General features: G+C 38.3%; 1 protein-coding gene across 19 annotated transcripts in view; it reads left to right on the forward strand.

Annotated features, from left to right (window-relative positions):
• The window catches only part of fnbp1b (formin binding protein 1b), a 243,151-nt gene that overhangs the window by 60,843 nt on the left and 157,095 nt on the right, over positions 1–25,213 (forward strand). For all 19 annotated transcript variants that reach the window (XM_069886332.1, XM_069886262.1, XM_069886235.1 and 16 more), the window contains exon 3: positions 16,043–16,099. In XM_069886332.1, the coding sequence (XP_069742433.1) occupies positions 16,043–16,099 (57 nt within the window). The remainder of the gene's footprint in view (positions 1–16,042; positions 16,100–25,213) is intronic.

Below are 25,213 nucleotides of genomic sequence, written 5' to 3' on the forward strand. Positions count from 1 at the left end.
TAATTGGTCGAGTAAATTGCATTAAAATGAATATTTTTCCTTGAATTCAATATTTGTTTCAGTTGATACTATGTTTACTTTCAAAGGTTTTTTTTTCGGGATCTGAATAGAGCAGTGCAGGAGTTTTTATGGAAGGGAAAATTAGCACGAGTAGCTTTGCATAAACTTACATGGAAATATGCATTAGGTAGATTGCAATTACCTCATTTTCAAAATTATTATGAAGCAGCTCAGTTGAAATTTGTTAGTAGATTGATGGATATGGACCAACCTCCTAGTTGGGCAAAGATAGAAATGGCTTGTATATCTGAAGTTGAGATAAATCAGTTTATATTTATTCCGGGAATGTAATATGCCGGTACTAAAACATTTGTTAATGATATGGGTTAAATGAAATATGGTTTTAGGATCAAAGGGTAAATTATCAATCCAAACCCCGTCTTATCATAATCAGCTTATTCCTTTTTCAATGTTCAATAATAATTTAAAGAGTTCTAAGGGTATAAAGATAGTTCAGGATTGTTTTGAAGAAGGCCAGTTTCTTTCCTTTAACTGACTGAGGGAGAAATTTGATATATCTGTAAACTCTTTATTTGTGTATTATCAACTTAGAGCTTTGATAAAAGATAATTATGGTAAAGAGATGAATTTACCCATGTTTTTTTAAATATTTTTTTATTTTTCAGTCTGTGAACCATATCAACCAAAATACATACAAACATTTCCCTCTTAAATATACACAATGGCATTTTCTCCCCTTTTTTCCCCCCTACCTTCCCTCCCCCCCTTCCCACCCCCTCCAAAACGAATAAGCATTCAACATATACAATACAATAAAACCATAAAACAATGTCATCACACAATGAAAATAAAGAAGAAAAATTTGTCATCTACTTTTACACAATGGATCAAGTCATTTCGTCTTCTTATCATTTTAGGGGGTGGAGGTCCGAGGCAAGCCTTCTCTGTTATGTTCCATGTATGGTTCCCAAATTTGTTCAAATAATGTGACTTTATTTTTTAAATTATATGTTATTTTTTCCAATGGAATACATTTATTCATTTCCATGTACCATTGCTGTATTCTCAGGCTCTCTTCCGATTTCCAAGTTGACATTATACATTTTTTTGCTACAGCTAAGGCTATCATAATAAATCTTTTTTGCGCTTCATCCAGTTTGAGGGCGAATTCCTTACTTCTTATATTACTTAGAAGAAAGATCTCTGGATTTACTAACAAATTTCAACTGAGCTGCTCCATAATAATTTTGAAAATGAGGTAACTGCAATCTACCTAATGCATATTTCCATGTAAGTTTACGCAAAGCTACTCGTGCTAATTTTCCCTTCTATAAAAACTCCCGCACTGCTCTATTCAGATCCCGAAAAAAAACTTTTGTTTTTTGTGATTTTATTTAATACCTGATTTAGATCTTCCCAAAACTTTTTCACTTTTTCACATGCCCAAATTGCATGTACTGTTGTTCCCATTTCCTTCTTACAGCGAAAACATCTATCTGATAATGTTGGATCCCATTTTTTAAAACTTTTGGGGTGTGATATATAACCTGTGTAACCAATTATACTGTATCATGCATAACCTTGTTTTTATTATATTCCTCATAGTTCCAGAACATAACTTTTCCTATGTTTCATTTTTTATCTTTATGTTTAAATCTTTTTCCCACTTTTGTTTGGGTTTATAGTTTATTTCATCATTTTCCTTATCTTGAAGCTTGATGTACATGTTTGTTATAAATCTTTTAATTATCATTGTGTCTGTAATCACATATTCAAAGCTGCTTCCTTCTGGTAATCTCAGTCTGTTTCCCAATTTATCCTTTCAGTTGATGGTATGCAAACATTGTACCATGTGTTATTCCATATTTGTACTTCATTTGTTCAAATATTAATAAATTATTTCCCAAAAAACAATTTTCTATTCTTTTAATTAATTTTCTCTCCCATTCTCTAAAGGAAAGGTTATCTATTGTAAAAGGGATTAGCTGATTTTGCGTCAATAATAATTTTGGTATTTGGTAATTTGTTTTTATCCTTTCTAAGTGAATCTTCTTCCATATATTGAATAAATGATGCAGTAGTGATGAGCTTTTATATCGTACCAACTTTTAATCCCACTTATAAAGTATACGTTCCGGTACCTTCTCCTCTATTTTATCTAGCTCTATCTTAGTCCAATCTGGTTTTTCCCTTGTCAGATAAAAATCTGATAAATACCTTAATTGTGCTGCTCTATAATAATTTTTAAAGTTTGGTAACTGCAAACCACCTTGGTTGTATCCCTCTGTTAATTTATCTAACGCTATCCTCGGTTTCCCCCCTTTCCATAAAAATTTCCTCATTATTCTCTTTAGTTCATTGAAGAATTTCTCTGTTAAGGGAATTGGTAATGATTGAAATAAGTATTGTATCCTTGGGAAGACATTCATTTTAATGCAATTTACCCTCCCTATCAACGTTAGTGGTAATTCTTTCCAATGTTCTAAGTCTTCTTGCAATTTGTTTATTAGTGGCTGATGAATTAATTTGTACAAGTGGCTTAAATTATTATCTAACCTAATACCTAGGTATTGGATTGCTTGTGTTTGCCATTTAAATGGTGATTCCTTTTTAAATTCTGTATAATCCACATTACTCATTGGCATCACTTCACTTTTATTTGCGTTGATCTTGTACCCCGATATTTCTCCATATTCCTTCAATTTCTTATGTTGTTCTTTTATTGATATTTCTGGTTCAGTTATGTATACTATGATATCATCTGCAAATAAACTGATTTTATACTCCTCCTTTATTTTTATCCCTTTTATTTTATTTTCTGTTCTTATCAGTTCTGCCAATGGTTTTATTGCTAAAGCGAACAATGAGGGGGATAATGGACATCCCTGCCTAGTTGACCTACTTAATTTAAATTGGTTCGATACATATCCATTTACTGTTACCTTCGCCAATGGTCCATTATATAATGCTTTAATCCAATTAATATATTTTTCTGGTAGATTGAACCTCTGTAATACTTTGAATAAATAATTCAATTCTACCCTGTCAAAAGCTTTTTCTGCATCTAAAGCAACAGCCACTGTTGGCTTCTTACTTCCCTGAACTGCATGAATTAGATGAATAAATTTACAGACATTATCCACTGTTCATCTTTTCTTAATAAATCCAGTTTGATCTTGTTTTACTATTTTTGGGACACAGTCGGCCAATCTGTTTGCTAATAATTTTGCTATTATCTTATAAACTGAATTAAGTAGAAATATTGGTCTATATGATGCTGGTGTTAGTGGTATTGGTATTTGGTACCATCTTTGGTATTCCTGTAATTATTGCCGTCTTACATGAATCTGGTCAGTTTTGTTTTTCTTCTCTCTGGTTCATTACTTCCAGGAGAGGAGGAATTAATAACTCTTTAAATGTTTTATGGAATTCTATTGGGAATCCATCCTCTCCAGGCGTTTTATTGTTCAGTCGCTTTTTTAATATATCTTGTACTTCCTCTATTTCAAATGGTTTTATCAGTTTATTTTGTTCCTCTTCTTGCAATTTCGGCAGTTCAATTTTAGCTAAAAACTCTTCTATTTTATCATCTTTCCCTTCGTTCTCAGTTTGGTATAATTGTTCATAAAATTCCTTAAAGTTTTCATTAATCTCCATTGGATTATATGTAATTTGTTTGTCTTTTTCCTTGATGCCAATACAGTTCTTTTAGCTTGTCCTGTTTTAAGTTGCCAGGCTAATATTTTGTGTGTTTTTTCTCCTAGTTCATAATACTTTTGCTTTATTTTCATTATGTTCTTCTCCACCTTATACATTTGTAATGTTTTGTATTTTTTTTTGTCTGCCAATTCTCTTTTTGTTATATCATCCCTTTTTACTAGTTCCTTTTCTGTACTTACTATCTCCCTTTCCAACTGTTCTATTTCCCAATTGTAGTCCTTTTTCATCTTAATTACATAACTTATTATCTGCCCTCTAATGAAAGCTTTCATTGCATCCCATAATATAAATTTGTCTTTCACTGATTCCGTATTTATTTCAAAGTAGGTTTTAATTTGGCGTTCAATAAACTCTCTGAATTCCTGCCTTTTAAGTAGCATGGAGTTTAACCTCCATCTATATGTTCTTGGTGGGATGTCCTCCAGTTCTATTGCTAATAACAGGGGTGAATGATCAGATAGCAATCTAGCTTTATATTCAGTTTTCCTAACTCTCCCTTGAATATGGGCCAACAACAAAAACATATCAATCCTTGAGTATGTTTTATGCCTACTCAAATAATATGAGTATTCCTTCTCCCTTGGGTGCTGCCTCCTCCATATATCCATAAGTTTCATTTCCTGCATTGATTTAACCATAAATTTGGCCACTTTATTCTTTTTCCTAATCTTTTGTCCAGTTTTATCCAACATTGGATCCAAATCAAGGTTAAAATCCTCTCCTATCAATATATTCCCTTGTATATCTACAATCTTCAAAAAATATCTTGCATAAACTTTTGATCCTCTTCATTAGGCACATATATATTGATCAAATTCCAAAATTCTGAATATATCTGACACTTTATCATTACATACCTCCCTGCTGGATCTATTATTTCCTCCTCTATTTTGATTGGTACATTTTTATTAATTAATATAGCTACACCTCTAGGTTTTCAATTATGTGATGCTGCCGCTACATGTCCTACCCAGACTCTCTTTAATTTATTATGTTTCACTTCAGTTAGATGCGTTTCTTGCACAAATGCTATGTCTATTTTTTCTTTTTTCAGTAAATTTAATAGCCTCTTCTGTTTAATTTGGTTATGTATTCCATTAATATTTATAGTCATAAAATTCAACATGGCCATCTCATACCTTCTTCATGCCTCATTTGCACTTCCTCACCACCACCACCCCCCTTTTCCCCATTTTTATCTCTCAATTTTCCCTTTTTAAACTCAATGAATGACAACACATTTAAAACATAAAATACTTCAACAACTCCCACATCCAATATTTCCTTAGCCCCAAATGTCCCCCCCTCTCTGAGGTGCCCCTTAACCCTTGTTGGGCAACCCCTCTCCATTTGAATTGCGAACCCACTCAGAAGCATCAACTGATTTCGCAGAGATGGTTATTCTCTCCCACCCAACCCCCCCAGAAAAATACTTTTTTTACAGATATAACAAAGTTCACCTTTTTTTTCCCCTTACTTCCTTTCTTCCCTTCTCTTTCCCTTCTTTAGTTTTTACATATACATTTTTACATCTTTATATGTATCTTATCGCCGTTCTTCATTCTTGTTACATCTCTTCATCTCTCTTTCTGTCCTGCAAATTCTCATGCTTCCTCTGGATCCGAGAACAGTTTGTTTTGCTCCCCAGGGATAAATATTTTAAGCACAGCTGGTTGTCTTAACATAAGTTTATAACCTTTTTTCCATAGGATCGATTTTGCTGTATTAAACTCCTTCCTCTTCTTTAAGAGTTCAAAACTTATGTCTGGGCAAAAAATATTTTTTGACCCTTGTATTCCAATGGTTTATTGTCTTCCCTAATTTTATTCCTTGCCTGCTCCAGTATATTTTCTCTTGTCGTATATCTCAAAAATGTCACTAAAATGGATCTTGGTTTTTGATGTGTTTGTGGTTTCGGAGTTGGTGTTCTATGTGCCCTTTCTATTTCCAATCCTTCCTGTATTTCTGTCATTCCCAGGACCTTTGGGATCCATTCTTTTATAAATTCCTTCACATCTATGCCTTCTTCATCTTCCTTTAGGTCCACTATTTTTATGTTGTTTCACCTACTATAATATTCCAACATATCAATTTTCTGAGCTAACAACTCTTGTGACTAACTTTTTTATCACTTTCTTCCAATTTTCTTCTTAAGTAATTTACTTCCATTTCTACAGCCGTTTCTCCTTCTTCCACATTTTCTCATCTTTTCCCTATTTCTGTCATGACCAGCTCTAATCTATTCATTTTATCTTCTGTACTTTTCATTTTTCTTTTCATTTCACTAAATTCTAATGTCAACCATTCTTTTAATGCTCTCATTTGTTCTTGAAAAAAAACTTTATCTATATTCTGTCCATCTGTTTTATCTTCTATTTCTCTGTGCAGATCTTGGTCTTCTTCTTCCTCCTCTTCTGTGTCTTTACCTGTGTTTGTGTCTTCTTCTCTTCTTTGTATCTGTGTCTCTTCTGATTTTCCTGATGAGTTGCTTGTCTCACTTTGCTGAGGTTCTTCTTGCTGGGCTTCTTGCTGTTGGTCCTCTTCTTCTGGGCTACTCATCTGTTGGGCCTCCTGCTGCTGCTCTTTCCTTTCACTCCCTTTCCTGTCGCTTTCCTCTTCTTCCGGGCATCCCTCAGCTAGTCGCGTTGTTTTTGCCCGCTCATCAGCTGGGCCCTCCTCCCGTCGGTGTTCTCCTACTCCTTAGTAAGCGCACTGCACACTTTTGTTTGGCTCAGGGAGCTATTTTTGCAGTCCAGCGGTCAGGGGGTTGCGACTCTACAGAGTCGTCATCACCAACCTTGGAGAACAGTCTCTCTTCTCCACAACAGCTCCCTCTTTCTTCATGCAGGTAATGCCTTCTCCTTTCTCTTCCGGGGTCTTTCTTTCCCCGTTGTTTTTACTTTTTCCTTCTTGGGTGCCATTTTCTTTCTTTTCTCTTCAACTTTATCTTTTGTTTGTTATATTTTGAATTTCTTGAACTTTGTATTTTCTTCACTTTATTTCTTCTTTTCTGGAGAGGGCTGGTATTCCCCTACCGACCACTACTCCATCACGTGACTCCCCCCGAATTTACCAATTTTGACGAAATTTGGGTCTTTGATTTCTTCTGTACCTAAGAAAGGTTATATTTCGGGTATATACCAATTGTTACAAGATGTGATGGATAAGCCGGATTGGGAGAAATCTTGACTTAAATGGGTAAGTGATTTAACTTGTATTTTTACCGTAGATAATTGGGAGGCTATGTGCCATGACAGTGTAACTAAAGTGACAAATGTACAATATGGAATGGTTAATTATAATTTTTTGCATCAGTTATATTTGACTCCAGAGAAATTTAAAAAAGTATGGGTTTAGTAATTCGGATTCTTGTTTTAGATGTGGATTATGTATTGGTACTTTTTTACATGCTGTCTGGTCTTGTGTTAAAGTACAACCGATTTGAGAAGGAATTAGATTGGTTTTGGAAAAATTATTTAACATTAAATTGCCATTAGACCCATTGATTTTTTTTATTGTTGAAATATATGGTTTCTCTGAAAGGACTAAAGTTGAATAAATTGCAAATTGCATTTGTACGTCTCGTGCTGTCTGTAGCACGAAAATGTGTAGCTAGTACTTGGAAAGATAATGTGGAGATTAACATAACACGCTGGCATAATGAATTGAGAACGTAATTTTTTCCATAATAATACATGTAATTTACATGATAATTTGTTTTTTTGTTAAAATGTGGTCTCCTTATTTGGAGTATATGAATTTGGAAATACTTTGAAATATTCTTTATATTAACTGTATTGTTTTTATATTTGGCTCCCCTTAAGGGAGCTGACTGAAGGCGTGGAAGGGTGGGTGGGTTTTTTTATATATAAAAACTTGTTCCTCACTTTTCTTTGTTATACTCAACTGTGTTTTGATTAAAGTCTTTAAATAAAGTTTTCCAAAAAAAAGAACAGAACAAGCTTAAGTACTGGATCATGTTGAGATTAAGGAAGAGGAAGTGCTGGATCATCTTCAAATCATTAGAATTGATGAATCCCCAGTACCAGACAAGTTATCCTCCAGATTGCTATGGGAATGGAGGGAAGGGATTGCTGGGGCATCCTTGGCTACAGGGGAGGTGTCGGAGGATTAGAGAATGGCAAATATGGTCCCCTTGTTTTTTAACAAAAAGGAAATGAGGTGAGACCTGGGAATTATAGACCTGTAAGTCTTATATAAGTGGTGGGCAAAGTATTGAAAAGGATTCTTAAGGACAGGATTTATGACCATTTAGAGAAGACCAGTCTTCTTAGGGAAGGGAAGGTCATGCCTGATGAGCCTAATTGAGTTTTTTGAGGAGGTAACAAAAGAAATTGATGAAGGTACGGTGGTAGATGTGGTGTATATGGATTTTAGTAAGGTATTTGACAAGGTATGTCCCATAAGGGACTCATTCAGAAAGTCATGAGGCATGGGATCCATGGAACCTGGATTCAGAATTTGCTTACCTGAAGAAAGCAAAGTAGTAGTGAATAGTAAGTATTCTGTCTGGAGGTCAATGCCTGGTGGTGTTCTGCAGGGATCTGTTCAAGAGTCAAGAGATCATGTTGCAGCTCTACATATCTTTGGTAAGATCACACTTAGAGTATTATGTTCAGTTCTGGTCACATCATTATTGGAAGGATGTGGAAGCTATGGGTACAGAGGAGATTTACGAGGATATTGCATTGATTAGAAAATAAGTCTAATGAAGCAAGGTTAGCAGAGCTAAGGCTTTTATCTTTGGGGGATAGAAGGATCGAAGATGATTTAATGGAGGTTTACAAGATTCTCAGAGGCATAGATAAGGTAGCCAGCCAACACCTTTTATCCCAGGCCGGGAGTAGCAAATGCTATAGGGAGCATTTGGTTTTTTTGGTAGGAATATATGGGTCAGCACAACATTGATAGCTGAAGGGCCTACACTATGCTGTAATGTTCTATGTTAGCAGAGCTATGGTTTTTTCTCTTTAGAGTGAAGGAGGATGAGAGGTGACTTAATAGAAATTTACAAGATTATATGAGGCATAGAATATATAGACAGTCAACACCTTTTTCCAGAGCAGAAATAACAAACACCAGAGGACATCTGTACAAAGTTAAAGAAGGGAAGTTTAGGGGAAACTTAATGGGTACTTTTTTTTTTAATACGGAGAGTTGTGGTGCCTGGAATGCATCACCATGGATGGTGGTGGAGGCTGGAACAATAGGAGCATTTAAGAATCTCTTAGACAGGCACATGGATGGAAGAAAAAATGGCTATGAGGTAGGGAGGGTTTCTTTTTTTTTGGAAGATGTATATAGGTAGACACAACATTATGGGCTAAACAACCTGCACTGTGCTGTAACGTTCTGTCTGTGTCTCACTGATGATGAGGAATTCCACCAAATGACCTGGCCTGTCTGCTCAGGGAACCACCCTACCATGTCCACCAAGTCCTTGTCTCCACTGATAAATATTCTAACTTCATGTGCCTTAACTGTTCGTATATTTATTATGCTACATTTTTACAACCATTTTGCATGCTACCATACCACTCTAGAAATATTGCTATTTTCAATGTTATGTTTACTATATTTGAACTGCTTCCGCAGCTTTGCGGCCCTCTGAGAAACATATTTTCTAACTTTCAACAAATAAATTGCCATTTAACATGTTGTTCCCTTGTTCTTTGGAGTTGATTCAATAGCAGGTATGAATTACGGTAATTGTTTTGAACAACTTCTACTTTCAAAGCCATTGGGGAAAAGAACAGAAATTTTTCTGCACGAGAGTATATATTTTTGACTAAAAATCACCTTTGTGAATTACCCTTCATGGTCTTGCCATCCCTGTTCCTGGAACTGCCTCCAGATCTACAGAAGCTTACAGAAAATCTGAGTAATTCTCCATTTGTTGAACTGGTCTCTTTTGCATCCCACTCTCTTCTATTAGCACTTGTGCATTTAGCTAAACTGGTCCTAATTTTAAGCAGTTGTATTTTCATTTCTCGGTCACCCTAAAGATCTTTTTTTAGAACATCCCATCTTCAGCTCATTATCACTTTAGGTTTGGCTTTGTGGTATGAAGCACTTTGGGACATTTTTCTGCAAAATGCAATATGAACATTGAAGTTTTAGTTTCTATTATCTTTGAGCCCTCTGTACATTTAGTTAAATAATAGGCACAATCAAGATGACCGTGCTGCTGAGTTGCTATAACAACAGCTCTGCTGCTGGTGGAGACCAGGGAAGAAGCAAATATACATTTTCCAGTGCTTCTCCACGGAGTCCAACTGTCAGCCGTCCCACCTGATGGACCCCTGCAGGTTTAAACTTACTGTCGAAACGAGGATGGTAGTGGGTTTTATTTGCATCAAAGACCATGTGATTCATATCCAAGATGGCATCTCCCATGCTTGTCAGCCCAGACCTCAAGTGTTGTGGATTTTCAGGGAACATTGGACTGGACGGCACCCGAGCAGGAGAAAATTCTCCCCGACTCCTCACCTCATCAAAAAGGAAGAGATTAGCATTGTACCCCACAGGTTAGGGAATGAAAGCAACAAACTAGGGCTAGGCTCCATGGCTGAAGGGTCACATTAGGCTGCAGGCTAATGGCAATGGGCTCATGGGGAATCAAGTATCAGGAATAGGATTTTTGGTGGTGCTGATAGCACCTTTAGGACTCCCAAAGAGGCTCAGACGCTGACAGTTTCTTAATTGCATCAGGAGTTTGGAACCAAGAATTAAGGATGATGATTTGGATGCCTCGACCTCAGGTTTATGACTGGAATAGACAAGAGGAAATGTGTTGATGGAGGTTACTGGAGTGCAGGAGGTGGCATTTAATGGCACTTCTATCATTATGCACATTTATTTCCTCCACCGTTAGCACTCTGGTGTTTTATTTATGCCAGGGGTTCTCAACCTTTTTTCTTTCCACTCACATATCACTTTAAGTATTCCCTATGCCATAGAAGTTCTGTGATTAGTAAGGGATTGCTTAAAGTGAGGTGGTATGCAGTTATTACAGTGGTGTAATAGAGGTCTACAGGTCTACAGGTTCTGAGCAGAATTTCTGCTCGGACTGGGGCCGGGGCCGACGCCGCCTACCTTCTGCTCGGACTGGGGCCAGGGCCGCCGCCGCCTTCCCTGTGCCCGGACCGGGGCCTCCGCCTGCTTCGCTCTACCGAGGCTGGGGCTGCCGCCTCCCTCTCGCTTTTTACATTTTGCACCCCAGTTACACAGCAGTAAGAAAGGGTGTGACTCGGTCAACCCCGTCAGAATCCAACCGGGTCCCTGACCTACCTCAGAGGTAGTTAGAGAACCCAATTAAACTTACCTAAGCCATGTCCACAGGTGATTTGCGACCAGGTATGGTCCAACCTAGGAGGGGAGGCAGGCCCCTCCAGCCCGGGTAAGAAACCTGCATAGAAGAAGGCCACTCCGATATAGAACCTATGACCCAAGGACCTCGCTGCCACGTCCCAGCTTGCTTGGCCACGGCACACGAACCATGGGTGTAAAAAGTGGGGCCAGTACTGCGCACACTGCACTACACCTAAAAGCTCCTTTGCGCAGGCCCGAGGACAGGTCCACGTCCTCCCCCTCCACGTCCTCCCCCTCAAAAGACGCTCACAAACTCAAGCTAGCATGCTGGAACATCAGAACCATGCTAGACAAGGCTGACAGCCACCGACCTGAACGTCGGTCTGCCCTCATCGCACATGAACTCCTCAGACTTGACATCGACATAGCCGCTCTCAGTGAAGTCCGCCTTGCAGATGTAGGCAGCCTCCAAGAACGCTGCGCGGGCTACACTGGTCTGGCAAGCTTATGCATGAATGACGCCTATCTGGTGTAGGCTTCATGGTCAAGAACTCCATTGCCTCCAAACTCGAAAACCTCCCGACAGGCCACTTGGACTGGATCATGTCCATGTGACTCCCCCTTCAAAACAAGCGTCGCATCACCCTCATCAGTGTCTATGCTCCAACCCTCCAGGCGGAACCAGCAGAAAAGGACAAGTTCTACACTGATTTGCGCAACCTCATTCAACGCACCCCTACAGCCGACAAGGTTGTCATCCTTGGCGACTTCAACACTCGCGTCGGCAAAGACTCAGAAACCTGGCCAGGAATCCTGGGCAAGCATGGTGTCGGCAAGTGCAACGACAACGGGCGCCTCCTGTTGGAGCTCTGCGCAGAACAGCGGCTTGTCATTACAAACACCCTTTTTCAGCAGAGGGACAGCCTGAAGACTACCTGGATGCATCCCCGATCCAAACACTGGCACCTCCTGGACTACGTCCTGGTGCAAGAAAGAGACAAACGAGATGTGCTCCACACCAGGGTCATGCCCAGCGCGGAATGCCACACTGACCACCGGCTGGTTCACTGCAAGCTCAACCTTCACTTCAAGCCAAAGTCCAGGAACAGTAAAGCCCCCAGAAAGAGGTTCAATGTTGGAAACTTGCAGTCAGACGAAGTGAGAGGAAACTTCCAGGCAAACCTCAAAGCAAAGCTCGAGGATGCAATCCACCTCAAGGACTCGTCCCCTGAAACCCTCTGGGATCAGCTGAAGACTGCCATACTGCAATCCACTGAAGAGGTACTGGGCTTCTCCTCCAGGAAAAACAAGGACTTGGTTGACGAAAACAACCAGGAAATCCAGGAGCTGCTGGCAAAGAAGCGAGCTGCCCACCAGGCTCACCTTGCAAAGCCGTCCTGGCCAGAGAAGAAACGAGCCTTCCGTCGCGCATGCAGCCATCTTCAGCGCAAACTCCGGGAGATCCAAAATGAGTGGTGGACTAGCCTTGCCAAACGAACGCAGCTCAGCATGGACATTGGCGACTTCAGGGGTTTTTACGAGGCTCTAAAGGCCCCTCACCTCAAGTCTAAAGCCCGCTGCGCAGCTCAGACGGCAAAGTCCTCCTCAGCGACAAGATCTCCATCCTCAACCGATGGTCAGAACACTTCCAATCTCTTTTCAGTGCCAACCGCTCAGTCCAAGAATCCGCCCTGCTCCAGCTCCCTCAACAGCCCTTAAGGCTAGAGCTGGATGAGGTCCTCACCCGGGAAGAGACATACAAGGCAATTGAACAACTGAAAAGTGGCAAAGCAGCAGGTATGGATGGAATTCCCCCAGAGGTCTGGAAGGCTGGCGACAAAACTCTGCATGCGAAACTGCATGAGTTTTTCAAGCTCTACTGGGACCAAGGAAAACTGCCTCAGGACCTTCGTGATGCCATCATCATCACCCTGTACAAAAACAAAGGTGAGAAATCAGACTGCTCAAACTAAAGGGGAATCACGCTGCTCTCCATTGCAAGCAAAATCGTTGCTAGGATTCTCCTAAATAGAATAATACCTAGTGTCGCCGAGAATATTCTCCCAGAATCACAGTGCGGCTTTCGCGCAAACAAAGGAACTACTTACATGGTCTTTGCCCTTAGACAGATCCAAGAAAAGTGCAGAGAACAAAACAAAGGACTCTACATTACCTTTGTTGACCTCACCAAAGCCTTCGACACCGTGAGTAGGAAAGAGCTTTGGTAATACTAGAGCGCCTCGGATGCCCCCCAAAGTTCATCAACATGGTTATCCAACTGCACGAAAACCAACAAGGTCGGGTCAGATACAGCAATGAGCTCTCTGAACCCTTCTCCATTAACAATGGTGTGAAGCAAGGCTGCGTTCTCGCACCAACCCTCTTTTCAATCTTCTTCAGCATGATGCTGAAACAAGCCATGAAAGACCTCAACAATGAAGATGCTGTTGACATCCGGTACCACACGGATGGCAGTCTCTTCAATCTGAGGTGCCTGCAAGCTCACACCAAGACACAAGAGCAACTTGTCCGTGAACTACTCTTTGCAGATGATGCCACTTTAGTTGCCCATTCAGAGCCAGCTCTTCAGCGCTTGACGTCCTGTTTTGCGGAAACTGCCAAAATGTTTGGCCTGGAAGTCAGCCTGAAGAAAACTGAGGTCCTCCAACAGCCAGCTCCCCACCATGACTACCAGCCCCCCCACATCTCCATCGGGCACACAAAACTCAAAACGGTCAACCAGTTTACCTATCTCGGCTGCACCATTTCATCAGATGCAAGGATCGACAACGAGATAGACAACAGACTCGCCAAGGCAAATAGCGTCTTTGGAAGACTACACAAAAGAGTCTGGAAAAACAACCAACTGAAAAACCTCACAAAGATTAGCGTATATAGAGCCGTTGTCATACCCACACTCGTGTTCGACTCCGAATCATGGGTCCTCTACCGGCATCACCTACGGCTCCTAGAACGCTTCCACCAGTGTTGTCTCCGCTCCATCCTCAACATTCATTGGAGCGACTTCATCTCCAACGTCGAAGTATTCGAGATGGCAGAGGCCGACAGCATCGAATCCACGCTGCTGAAGATCAAAATGCGCTGGGTATGTCACGTCTCCAGAATGGAGGACCATCGCCTTCCCAAGATCGTGTTATATGGTGAGCTCTCCACTGGCCACCGAGACAGAGGTGCACCAAAGAAGAGGTACAAGGACTGCCTAAAGAAAGCTTTTGGTGCCTGCCACATTGACCACCACCAGTGGGCTGATATCGCCTCAAACCGTGCATCTTGGCGCCTCACAGTTTGGCGGGCAGCAACCTCCTTTGAAGAAGACCGCAAAGCCCACCTCACTGTCAAAAGACAAAGGAGGAAAAACCCAACACCCAACCCCAACCCACCAATTTTCCCTTGCAACCGCTGCAACCGTGTCTGCCTGTCCTGCATCGGACTTGTTAGCCACAAACGAGCCTGCAGCTGACGTGGACTTTACCCCTCCATAAATCTTCGTCCGCGAAGCCAAGCCAAAGTAAGTAAGTAGTAAGTAAGTAAATGTAGGTGGAAAGAAAATGTTTGAAAATCACTGTTTTAATCGTACCTAATTGATTCATTATCTGCACGGTTTCATAACTCCAAAGGAAATGGGCCAATGACAATTTTTCTCAAGCAAGATATTTCAGTAACAATGTGATTCTCACATAGCACTTTAAGCAATCCCTTACTAATCCCTTACCGATGATATCTTTCTTTGGCTTGGCTTCGCGGACGAAGATTTATGGAGGGGGTTAATGTCCACGTCAGCTGCAGGCTCGTTTGTGGCTGACAAGTCCGACGCATCATAGCAACATTGTCTGCAAATCATTTTGGAACATGCCTTATGAAAGACATACTGTGAATGTCGATTAATTCTTATTTCTTTATGAATGGATTGGTCTTCCCTGTGTGCAATTCATTGGTGGCCAGGGAATTCATCCATTATTCAAGACAATTAAATTAATTTCAAAGTTTTTTTTTAACCTGGGGTACAGTAGACTGTTAATTTTAATTAGGATGGAATAATGAAGGTTATGATTTTATAATATTATAATTAAAGTTGAATGATCATTGAAGTTAAACTTGACATATTTTATCATGCTTATATTATATATGCAACTGCTGCAACCGTGTCTGCCTGTCCCACATCGGACTTGTCAGCCACAAACGAGCCTGTAGCTGACGTGGACTTTATCCCTCCTTAAATCTTCGTCCGCGAAGCCAAGCCAAAGAAGAAATTAAATATATAATTGCTTGAATTGGAAGGTTCTGTTCTCATGCTGCTGTTTTTTTATGTTTTTTTACTGATGCCATGATTACTCAGTTATAAATACTTCAATTACTTCAGCTGTGCTCAGAAATTAAAAGCCATGATTATTCATGACGACTAATTTAATTCTTTAATCTTAATATTTATAATGAATTTGTACTGCGTAAGCAAGATCACCTCTGTTTAAGCTTATTTCATGATTTGCAAAATCACATTAGTTTTTGTCTCTGTAGACCAGTCACGGGGGAAAAAAAAGCAAAGAATTAGCATGTTAAAAGGGAAATTAAAGAATTTTGATCACAAAAGGATCTTATTATGAAAGGTATTTGAATTTTTTTTATAAAAAGACCTGGTTTTGATTGTCATGCTTTCCCAAGCTGCCTAATTTCCCAAGTTCACTGTCCACTCTGCCATCTCTGCTACTAATATCACAAGGGATTGCTTTTCATAGGAGTTCATTAATAAAACAAAAAAAAAAGAAAAAAGTGCTTGACCCTTAAATATGTATAGCTAATTGAAGGAAACTAAAGTTAAGTGTGAAACAATTTGATTTTTTGAAAATCAAGTTATTTACAAATCCTGTGGTTAGCTAGTTATAAATGAGTAATTTATGACATGAACAAAGGTTGTTTTACGCTCAAGTTTCTAATTTGTATATTTTTTCAGGAATCTTTCAAAGAAGTATCAGCCAAAAAAGAACTCCAGAGAAGAGGAGGAACAGAAGTGAGTGCTCCTTTCAAATCCATAATAGCATTACATTCAAATAAAACTTCAGCCAAAGCATCCAGATATTATTTGTCTGGATGGGCCTACATTTACCTTGCAAAGTAGTGCCAATGAAAGCTCAAGTCAATTGGTTTTTTACAAAATGTATTATTTGTTTTTTATGATATTTAAACTAGGATTAGATGCATATGGGAAGTTGAATTTGCCTGCTTTCTATGAAATAGCTATGTTTGTTTCAGTGCATAAAAATAAATATCTTTGGGGAAGTGTGTTTCAGAAAATATAGCACAGTGAAAGTAGGAAAAATATTTTGATCAGGAGGCCGAAAGACCTGTTGAGTTAGTTCTTAACTACAGGGGGAAATCATCACTGAGAATGAATTTGATCAAAAAGTTTTGTTCCCCAATAATCAAAGTGAGAAGAATATGAACATAACAATATAAGAAATAGGCCATCTGGAATGTCAAGTCTACCTCCCATTCAATGAAATTGTGGCTGATATGATGATAGGCTCATCTCCACCTACCTGCCTTTATTCCCCATATCATTGAATTCCCCTACTATGTAAAAAAAACTATCCAACTTTGTCTTAAATATATTGACTGATGTAGCCTCCACTGCTTCAATGGGCAATGAATTCCACAGTTGCATGACATTTGCTGTCTTCCAATCCACCAGGACCTGTCCAGAGTCCAGAGAATTTTGGTAAATTATCAACAATGCCTTGACTAAACATGCCATATCTTTCAGTACCCTGGAATGTATTCCATCAGGACCAGGGGACTTGTTTGTCTTTAGACCTTCAGGTTTTCTGAGTATGCCCTCTTTAGTGATAGCTATTACATTCAGGTCCTCACCTCCCATCACATCCATAACATCTGTCTTTGGCATGTTCGACATGTCTTCCACCATGAAGATTAACACAAAATTGTCATTCAAAGCGTCAGCCATTTCCTCATTACCCAATATCAATTTCCTCTTCTCATCTTCAATAATTTTACCTGTCTCATTGCTCAGGACCAGATCCAAGATAGCATTCTAGACTGGGTTCTGAGTAATGAGGAAGGGTTAGTTAACAATCTTGTTGTGCAAAGCCCTTTGGACAAGAGTGACCACAATATGGTGAAATTTTGCATTAGGATGGAAAGTGACAGTTAGTTCTGTAACTCAGGTTCTGAACTTAAAGAAGGGTGACTTTGAGGGTATGAGACATGAATTGATTAAGCTAGATTGGCAAATGATGCTTAAAGGATTAACTGTAGAAAGGCAATGGCAAGCATTTAAGGATCTCCTGGATGAAATATAGCATTTGTTCATCCCGGTTACGAAAAATAATAACTCAAGGAGGGTAGTACATCCTTGGATAGCAAGGGAAATCAGGGAGAGTATCAAGTGTAAAGAGGAAGTGCATAGACTAGCCAGGAAAAACAGAATACCAGAGGATTGGGAGAAATTCAGAGTTCTACAGAGGAAGACAAAGAGATTAATCAGGAAAGGCAAAATAGATTATGAGAGAAAATTGGCAGGGAACATAAAAAATGACTGCAAATGTTTTATAGATATGTAAGGAGAAAGAGACTAGTAAAGACAAATGTGGGTCCCTTGCAGTCAGAAACAGGTGAATTGGTCATGGGGAACAAGGACATGGCAGACCAATTAAATAACTACTTTAGTTCAGTCTTCACTAGGGAAAATATGAATAATCTTCAGGAAAAAATAGGGGACCATGGGGCTAATGTGATGGAAGGACTGGGGAAAATAAGTGTAAGTTATGAGGTTGTGTTGGATAAATTGAAGGGATTAAAAGCAGACAAGTCCCCAGGGCCAGATGGTCTGCATCCGAGAGTGCTAAAGGAAGTAGCCCATGAAATAGTGGCTGCATTGTTGATAATTTTTCAGAACTCTTTAGATTCTGGAGTAGTTCCTGAGGACTGGAGGGTGGCTAATGTAACTCCACTTTTTAAAAAGGAAGGGAAAGAGCAATCAGGGAATTATAGACCGATTAGCTTGACATCGGTAGTGGGAAAAATGTTAGAGTCAGTTATTAAAGATGTGTTTGCAGCACATCTGGAAAGTGGTGAATTCATTGGTCAGAGCAGCATGGCTTTATGAAGGGAAAATCGTGTCTGACTAATCTTATTGAATTTTTTGAGGATGTAACTAGTAGAGTGGATAGGGGAGAACCAGTAGATGTGGTTTACCTGGATTTTCAGAAGGCTTTTGATAAGGTCCCATACAGGAGATTACTATACAAACTTAAGACACACGATATAGGGGATATGGTATTGAGGTGGATAGAGAATTGGTTGACAGATAGGAAGCGAAGAGTAGAAATAAACGGGTACTTTTCGGAATGGCAGTCAGTTACTAGTGGGGGTACCACAAGGCTCAGTGCTGGGACCCCAGTTATTTACGATATATATTAATGATTTAGATGAGGAAATAGAAAACAGCATGTCCAAGTTTACAGACGACACAAAGCTGGGTGGGATTGTAACCTGTGTAGAGGCTGTTAAGAGTGTGCAGGGTGACTTGGACAGGTTAGGTGAGTGGGCAAATGCATGACAGATGCAATATAATGTGGATAAGTGTGTGGTTGTCCACTTTGGAGGAAAGAATGGGAGGGCTGAGTACTATCTTAATGGTATCCAATTAGGAAAAGGGGAGATGCAAAGAGACCTGGGTGTCGCTGTGCATTAGTCATTAAAAGTGGGCAGGGAGGAGTCACGTGATGGAGTAGTGCCCGGACGGTGAACACCAGCCCTCTCCAGAAAAGTCGGAAAAAACAAAGGAAAACACAAAGGCACAAAAATAAAAATTAAAGAAAAGTGAGTTTTAAGGTGGAAAGAAGATGGCGATGAAAAAAGAAAAATCGAAATCAACAGTAAGAAGAGAGGAAGAGAAGACAACGGAAGAAGAAGGAGAAGGCCTTACCTGTTCGAAGAGGCCCGCGGTGGAGAGAGAAACCCGCTCCCTCAGGTCGGTAGAAAGTGGACTACAAAAATGGCTCGCTGAGCCGAGTAAAAGTGCGCAACCGCGCATGCAAAAAAACACACCGACGGGAGGGGTGACCAGCTGGGGAGTCGACCTCCACAGCCGGCAATGACAGCTGCAGAACACCTGCAGCAAGAGGAGAACATAGAAGACAATGAAAACAAGAAAGAAGAGAAGAAAAGGGCAACAAAGAAACAACAGATGGCCAACCCAGAGGAAGAAGAAGAGGAAGAGTATAGTGAAATAGAAGAAGAAGGGAAAGGGAAGATAAAGGATATACTTTCTCTTATTAAAGAATACATGGAGTCATTTAAAGAATGGCAAGCGCAAGAATTTAATGATTTAAGAAGAAGAATAAACAATACAGAAGAGAAAATGAATAAAATAGATATGACCTTAACAGAAATGGGAAAGAGAATGGACAAGATGGAAGAGCGGGAAGCAGCAGTAGAAATGGAGGTAGAGGACTTAAAAAAGAAATTAGAGGAATCTAATAAAAAAGTTATAGAGACACAAGAACTGTTAGCTCAGAAAATAGATATAATGGAAAATTATAACAGAAGAAATAACATAAAGATAGTGGGCCTTAAGGAAGATGAAGAAGGCAAGAATATGAGAGAGTTTATAAAAGATTGGATCCCCAGGATCCTAGGATGTCCAGAACTACAGCAAGAAATGGAAATAGAAAGGGCACATAGAGCATTGGCCTTTAAACCACAACCGCAACAAAAGCCAAGATCTATTTTAGTAAAATTCCTAAGATATACTACAAGAGAAAATGTACTGGAGAAGACAATGGAAAAAGTAAGAGAGGGCAACAAGCCACTGGAGTACAAAGGGCAAAAAATCTTCATTTATCCAGATATAAGTTTTGAACTCCTGAAGAAGAGAAAGGGGTTCAATACAGCAAAGGCGATTTTATGGAAGAAAGGGTATAAATTTAAACTAAAGCATCCAGCGGTATTGAAAATATTTATTCCAGGACAACAAAACAGACTATTCTCGGATCCAGAGGAAGCACGAAAATTTGCAGAACAATTACAAAATAGACTGAGGGATGAAGACGTGTAACGAGAGTACAAAAGACTGAGAACTAAAAAGACACATAAGTTTTGAACTCCTGAAGAAGAGAAAGGAGTTCAATACATCGAAAACGATCTTATGGGAAAAAAAAACTATTCTCGGATCCAGAGGAAGCAAGGAAATTTGCAGAACAACTACAAAACAATCAGAGAGATGAAGATATGTAATAAGAGTAAAAATGACCACGATTTATATGTATGTGGGTAAAGAGGTATATGTGTGTATATGTATAATGTGCATACATGAATGTATCCATATTTAGAGGAAAATATAGATAGTATAGACAAGAATTAATAAGGGAAGGAAATGGAATAGAGGGAATAAGGAGGGAACTAAAAGAGTGACCTTTGTTACATATGAAAAGTGAAATCTTTTCTGGGGGGGGCTGGGTGGGGAGGAGTTGCGGTCACTGCAAAATCAGCTGACGCTTGCGAGTGAATTCGCAAATCCAAATGGAGAGGGGAGATGTGGTTGTCTGACAAGGGATAAAGGACAACTCAAGAGGGGAAGGGGAGATTGGGGCTAAAGAAGTTTTAAATAGGAGAATAAGGAAAATGTTTGATGTTTTAGGAATGTTGTCCTATAAAGGGTTTAAAACAAGAAAACAGAAATGGATAAGAAGGAAAGGTAATGATGGAGAAACGGAAAGGGAAGATAAACAAAGTATAAAATGGCAACGTTGAACTATATGACTTTAAATATTAATGGAATACATAACCAAATTAAAAGGAAGAAACTGCTAAATTTACTGAAAAAAGAAAAAATTTATATAGCATTTGTGCAAGAAACACATTTAACTGAATTGGAGCACAAGAAATTGAAGAGAGATTGGGTAGGACACGTAACAGCAGCATCGTATAATTCAAAAGCAAGAGGAGTAGCTATATTAATTAGTAAAAATGTGCCATTTAAAATAGAAGAGGAAATAATAGATCCAGCAGGGAGATATGTCAGATATATTCGGAGTTTTGGAATCTACTCAATGTATATTCACCTAACGAAGAAGATCAAAAGTTTATGCAAGATATCTTTTTTAAGGTAGCAGATACGCAAGGGAACATATTAATAGGAGGGGATTTCAACCTGAATTTGGATTCAAATATGGACAAAACTGGGAAAAAAATTAACAGAAAGAACAAAGTAACCAAATTTATAATTAAATCGATGGAAGAAATGCAACTTTTGGATATATGGAGGAAACAACACCCAAAGGAAAGGGAATATTCATTTTACTCAGCTAGACATAAAACATACTCAAGAATAGACCTATTTTTGTTATCAGCTCGTATGCAAGATAGAGAAAGAAAAACAGAATATAAAGCTAGAATACTATCGGACCATTCACCCTTAATATTGACAGTAAAGTTAGAGGACATCCCTCCAAGAATGTATAGATGGAGATTAAACCCCATGTTACTTAAAAGGCAGGATTTTAGAGAATTTATTGAAAAACAAATAAAAATTTATTTTGAAATAAATACGGAATCAGTGGAAGATAAGTTTATACTATGGGATGCAATGAAAGCGTTCATTAGAGGGCAAATAATAAGTTATGTAACCAAGATGAAGAAGGACTATAATCAGGAAACAGAGCAGTTGGAAAGGGAAATAGTAAATATAGAAAAAGAATTAGTAATGAAGGAAGATACAACTAAAAGAAGAGAATTGGCGGATAAAAAAATAAAATATGAAACACTACAAACATATAAGGTGGAGAAGAATATAATGAAGACAAAACAGAAATATTATGAACTAGGTGAAAAAACGCACAAAATCCTAGCATGGCAGCTTAAGACAGAACAAGCTAAGAAAATGGTATTGGCATCAAGGAAAAAAGACAAACAAATTACATATAATCCAAAAGAAATTAAGGAAAACTTTAGAGAATTCTATGAACAATTATACCGAACTGAAAACGAAGGGAAAGAAGGGAAAATAGATGAATTTCTGACTAAAATTGAACTACCAAAACTACAAATAGAGGAACAAAATAAATTAACAGAGCCATTTGGAATAGTAGAAATACAAGAGATAATAAAAAAATTACCAAATAATAAGACACCAGGAGAGGATGGATTCCCAATAGAATTCTACAAAACATTTAAAGACTTATTAATTCCGCCCCTCCTGGAAGTAATCAACCAGATTGATAAAACACAAAGCTTACCAGATTCATGTAAAACAGCAATAATTACAGTAATACTAAAGCAAGGGAAAGATCCACTCTCACCAGCGTCATATAGACCAATATCTTTACTTAACACAGATTATAAGATAATAGCTAAACTATTAGCAAACAGATTAGCAGAGTATGTACCGAAAATGGTAACTTTAGACCAAACTGGATTTATCAAATAAAGACGCACAACAGACAATATTTGTAAATTTATTAACTTAATTCATGCAGTAGAAGGGAATAAAGCACCTACAGTAGCAGTTGCTTTAGACGCAGAGAAGGCCTTTGACAGAGTAGAATGGAATTATTTGTTCAAAGTATTGCAAAAATTCAGTTTACCGGAGAAGTATGTTAATTGGATTAAAGCATTATATAAGGGACCGTTAACGAAAGTGACAGTAAATGGACATGTATCAAAGCAATTTAACTTAAGCAGGTCAACACGGCAGGGATGCCCACTATCACCTTTATTGTTTGCGTTAGCTATAGAACCACTATCAGAATTGATAAGAACAGATAATAATATAAAAGGAATAAAAATAAAAGACAAGGAATATAAAATCAGTTTATTTGCGGATGATGTTATAGTGTACTTAACAGAACCAGAACTATCAATAAAAGAATTATATAAGAAATTGAAGGAATATGGAGAAGTGTCGGGTTACAAGATAAACGTAAATAAAAGTGAAGCAATGCCTATGAATAATGCGGATTTCTCAAAATTTAAGAAGGAATCACCATTTAGATGGCAAATGCAAGCAATAAGATACCTAGGTGTACAAATAAACAAAAATCTCGGCCAACTATATAAACTCAATTATTATCCACTAATGAAAAAAATTACAGGACGATTTAGAGCATTGGAAAGATTTACCACTAACACTAATAGGAAGGATAAACTGTATTAAAATGAACATTTTTCCAAGGATATTATACTTATTTCAGGCATTGCCAATACAACTGACAGAGAAATTCTTCAAGGAGTTAAAGAAAATAATAAGGAAATTTTTATGGAGAGGGGGGAAACCGAGGATAGCACTAGATAAATTAACAGAATGGTATAAACAAGGAGGCTTACAACTGCCAAACTTTAAAAATTATTATAGAGCCACACAATTAAGATACCTATCAGATTTTTATCAAACAAGGGAAAAGCCAGATTGGACCAGATTAGAATTAGATAAAATAGGGGAAAAGATACCTGAACACATATTATATAAATGGGATGAAAAATTGGTACAACATAGAAGTTCTCCAGTATTACATCATCTCCTCAATATTTGGAAGAAGATTCATGTAGAAAGAAATAAAACAAATTATCAATTACCAAAACTAATATTGACGCAAAACAAGTTACTCCCTTTTACAATAGATAACCTTTCCTTTAGAGAATGGGAAAAAAAAGGGATTAAAAGAATAGAAAATTGTTTTTCAGGAGGTAGATTCTTATCCTTTGAACAAATGAAAGATAAGTACAATATAACTCGAGATACAGCGCTGGCATATTACCAATTGAGATCCTACTTGAAGGATAAATTAGGAAGCAGTTTGAGTTTGCCAGAGGGAAGTAACCTTGAATATGTGATTACAGATACAATGTTAATCAAAAGATTTATAACAAATATGTATATTAAACTGCAAGAAAAGGAGAATGAGGAAACAAATGGTAAAACTAAACAAAAATGGGAACAAGATTTAAATATAAAGATAAAAAAGGAAACATGGGAGAAGTTATGCTCCGGAACGATGAGAAATACAATAAATACGAGGTTACGTATGATACAATATAACTGAATACACAGGCTATACATTACACCTCAAAAGTTAAATAAATGGGACCCAACAGTATCTGATAGATGTTTTCGATGTAAAAAAGAAATGGGAACAACAATTCATGCAATCTGGACATGTGAGAAAGTAAAAAAAATTTGGGAAGATCTAAACCAGATATTAAATAAAATAACAGAAAACAATATACCAAAGAATCCAGAGATCTTCCTCCTAAGTAACATAAAAAACAAAGAATTTGGAATTGATTTGGAGGATGCACAAAAAAGATTTGTTAAGATAGCTCTAGCCGTAGCAAAAAAATGTATTATGTCAACCTGGAAATTGGAAGATAATTTGAAAATACAACAATGGTATATAGAAATGAATAAATGTATTCCATTGGAAAAAATAACATATAGTTTAAGAAATAATATTGAAATATTCGAACAAATATGGGAGCCTTACATTAAATACAATAGCGAAAACCTACCGGGGACAATCATTACTTAAGTTAACGGAAGGAAAAGGAAATGAAAAGAATGGACTCAGTAGAATTTCTGGTGTATTTTTATTGAATGACAACATTGTCTGACTGGTTTAATGTATCCTAGATTGTATACCTTAAATGGACGGGAGGGGGGAGGTAGGGAGGGTGGGATGGGAGGAGGGAGGAGGGGGAGAAAATGGCACTGTATATGTGTGAAAAGGAAAAAGTGTGTACCATGGTTAATGTGATTTATGGTGTGAAAAATAAAAATTTTTTAAAAAAAGTGGGCAGGCAGGTGCAGCAAGTAGTAAAAAAGGCGAATGGTATGTTGGCGTTCATATCAAGAGGATTCGAGTTCAGGAGCAGAGGAGTATTGATGCAGTTGTATAGAGCCTTGGTGAGACCTCACCTGGAGTATTGTGTTCAGTTTTGGTCTCCTTATCTGAGGAAGGACATCATTGCCATGGTTTACCAGATTGATACCAGGGATGGTGGGACTTGCATATGAAGAAAGGCTAGAACGACTGGGCTTGTACTCGCTGGAGTTTAGACGATTAAAAGGAGATTTAATAGAAACGTTCAAAATTCTTAAGGGATTTGA

The sequence above is a fragment of the Narcine bancroftii genome, chromosome 1 (genome assembly GCF_036971445.1).
Source record: "Narcine bancroftii isolate sNarBan1 chromosome 1, sNarBan1.hap1, whole genome shotgun sequence".
Taxonomy (NCBI): domain Eukaryota; kingdom Metazoa; phylum Chordata; class Chondrichthyes; order Torpediniformes; family Narcinidae; genus Narcine; species Narcine bancroftii.